Raw genomic sequence first — 1,114 nt, forward strand, 5'->3', positions numbered from 1 at the left:
GACTCTTTACTGATCTGTCTACGTTCCAACCTTCACCCGTGGTCACGAGGAGTGGACGACTGAAAGAACAAGACCACAGATACAAGCAGCCAAAATGTTTCCTTTGAAGGGTGGCTGGGCTCAACCACCCACCCTGAGGAGCTCCATTCTCCAGGGGGAGCTCAGAGTAGAGCCGCTGCTCCTCCACATAGAAAGGAGTCAGTTGAGTTTGTTTGGGTATCTGATCAGGTTCCTTCCCTTTAGAGGTTCGTCCCACTGGTCGGAGGCCCTGGGTTTGACCCAGGACTCACTGGAGGGATTATATATCCTCTCTGGTCTGGGAATGCCTCTGCATCCCCCAGTTTGAGCTGAGAGAGCTGTCCGGGTTTCTCWKCTGGACATGTTGTCTCTGCGACCGGATTACAGATGAGCGGTAGAAGATGGAGATTGATGAGGCTAAAATGTTCTTTCATTCATTCTTTTTACATCTGCAGGTTGTTCTAAAGGTTTATAAATGTATGTTTATTTGAATTCTTTATTTCAGGACACGTTTTGTTTGTCACTGACACCAAGAACCTCAAACTGGCTGAAATGGATGAACAAAGTGTTGAGGTGTGTACAACACACACAGCTCACCACATTTTATTATTTAATCATTCTTCTGTTGTGGAGCACAGATGGACAGTCAACCCCCTGGAAATCTTTAGTTTTTGTTCATGTGAGTGATGTAATCAAGCTGTGTCGATGTAAACTGTCCTCCTCTTTGCAGAGCATCGCTGAYGTGTTTCGCTGCTTCATCTGCATGGAGAAGCTGCGGGACGCTCGCCTCTGCCCACACTGCTCCAAGCTTTGRTGCTTCAGCTGCATACGAGTCAGTGCTAACACACCTTTTAGCATCTGTTAGCAGAAAATAATTTCATTAGRTGCCCAAATGTGTTGTTGATAAAGAAGCTACAAGTTTTTACTTGAGGATTCTTGCATCGCTAAAGCATCTAACTTATGTTTAGGGAAATTAATTGCAAAAATAACTATTTTTCAGATAAATCTTGATTTGTGTTTTATATATGTGACCCATCATATCAAAATGAGGATTAAATCAAATTTGGTCAAAATGACCTAATTACGTTTTCAGATT

The 1,114-nt window shown here is 43.3% G+C and overlaps 1 protein-coding gene across 1 annotated transcript in view; it reads left to right on the forward strand.

The window, feature by feature from the left end:
• Positions 1 to 523: 523 nt before the first annotated feature.
• Positions 524 to 1,114, forward strand: part of trim37 (tripartite motif containing 37) — a gene marked incomplete at its 5' end in the record, with an annotated part of 32,443 nt that continues 31,852 nt past the window's right edge. The window contains 2 exon segments of the mRNA XM_014026256.1: positions 524 to 591; positions 749 to 850. Coding sequence (XP_013881710.1) covers positions 571 to 591; positions 749 to 850 — 123 coding nt within the window.

This window comes from Austrofundulus limnaeus, unplaced genomic scaffold (assembly GCF_001266775.1).
Source record: "Austrofundulus limnaeus strain Quisiro unplaced genomic scaffold, Austrofundulus_limnaeus-1.0 Scaffold538, whole genome shotgun sequence".
NCBI lineage: Eukaryota > Metazoa > Chordata > Actinopteri > Cyprinodontiformes > Rivulidae > Austrofundulus > Austrofundulus limnaeus.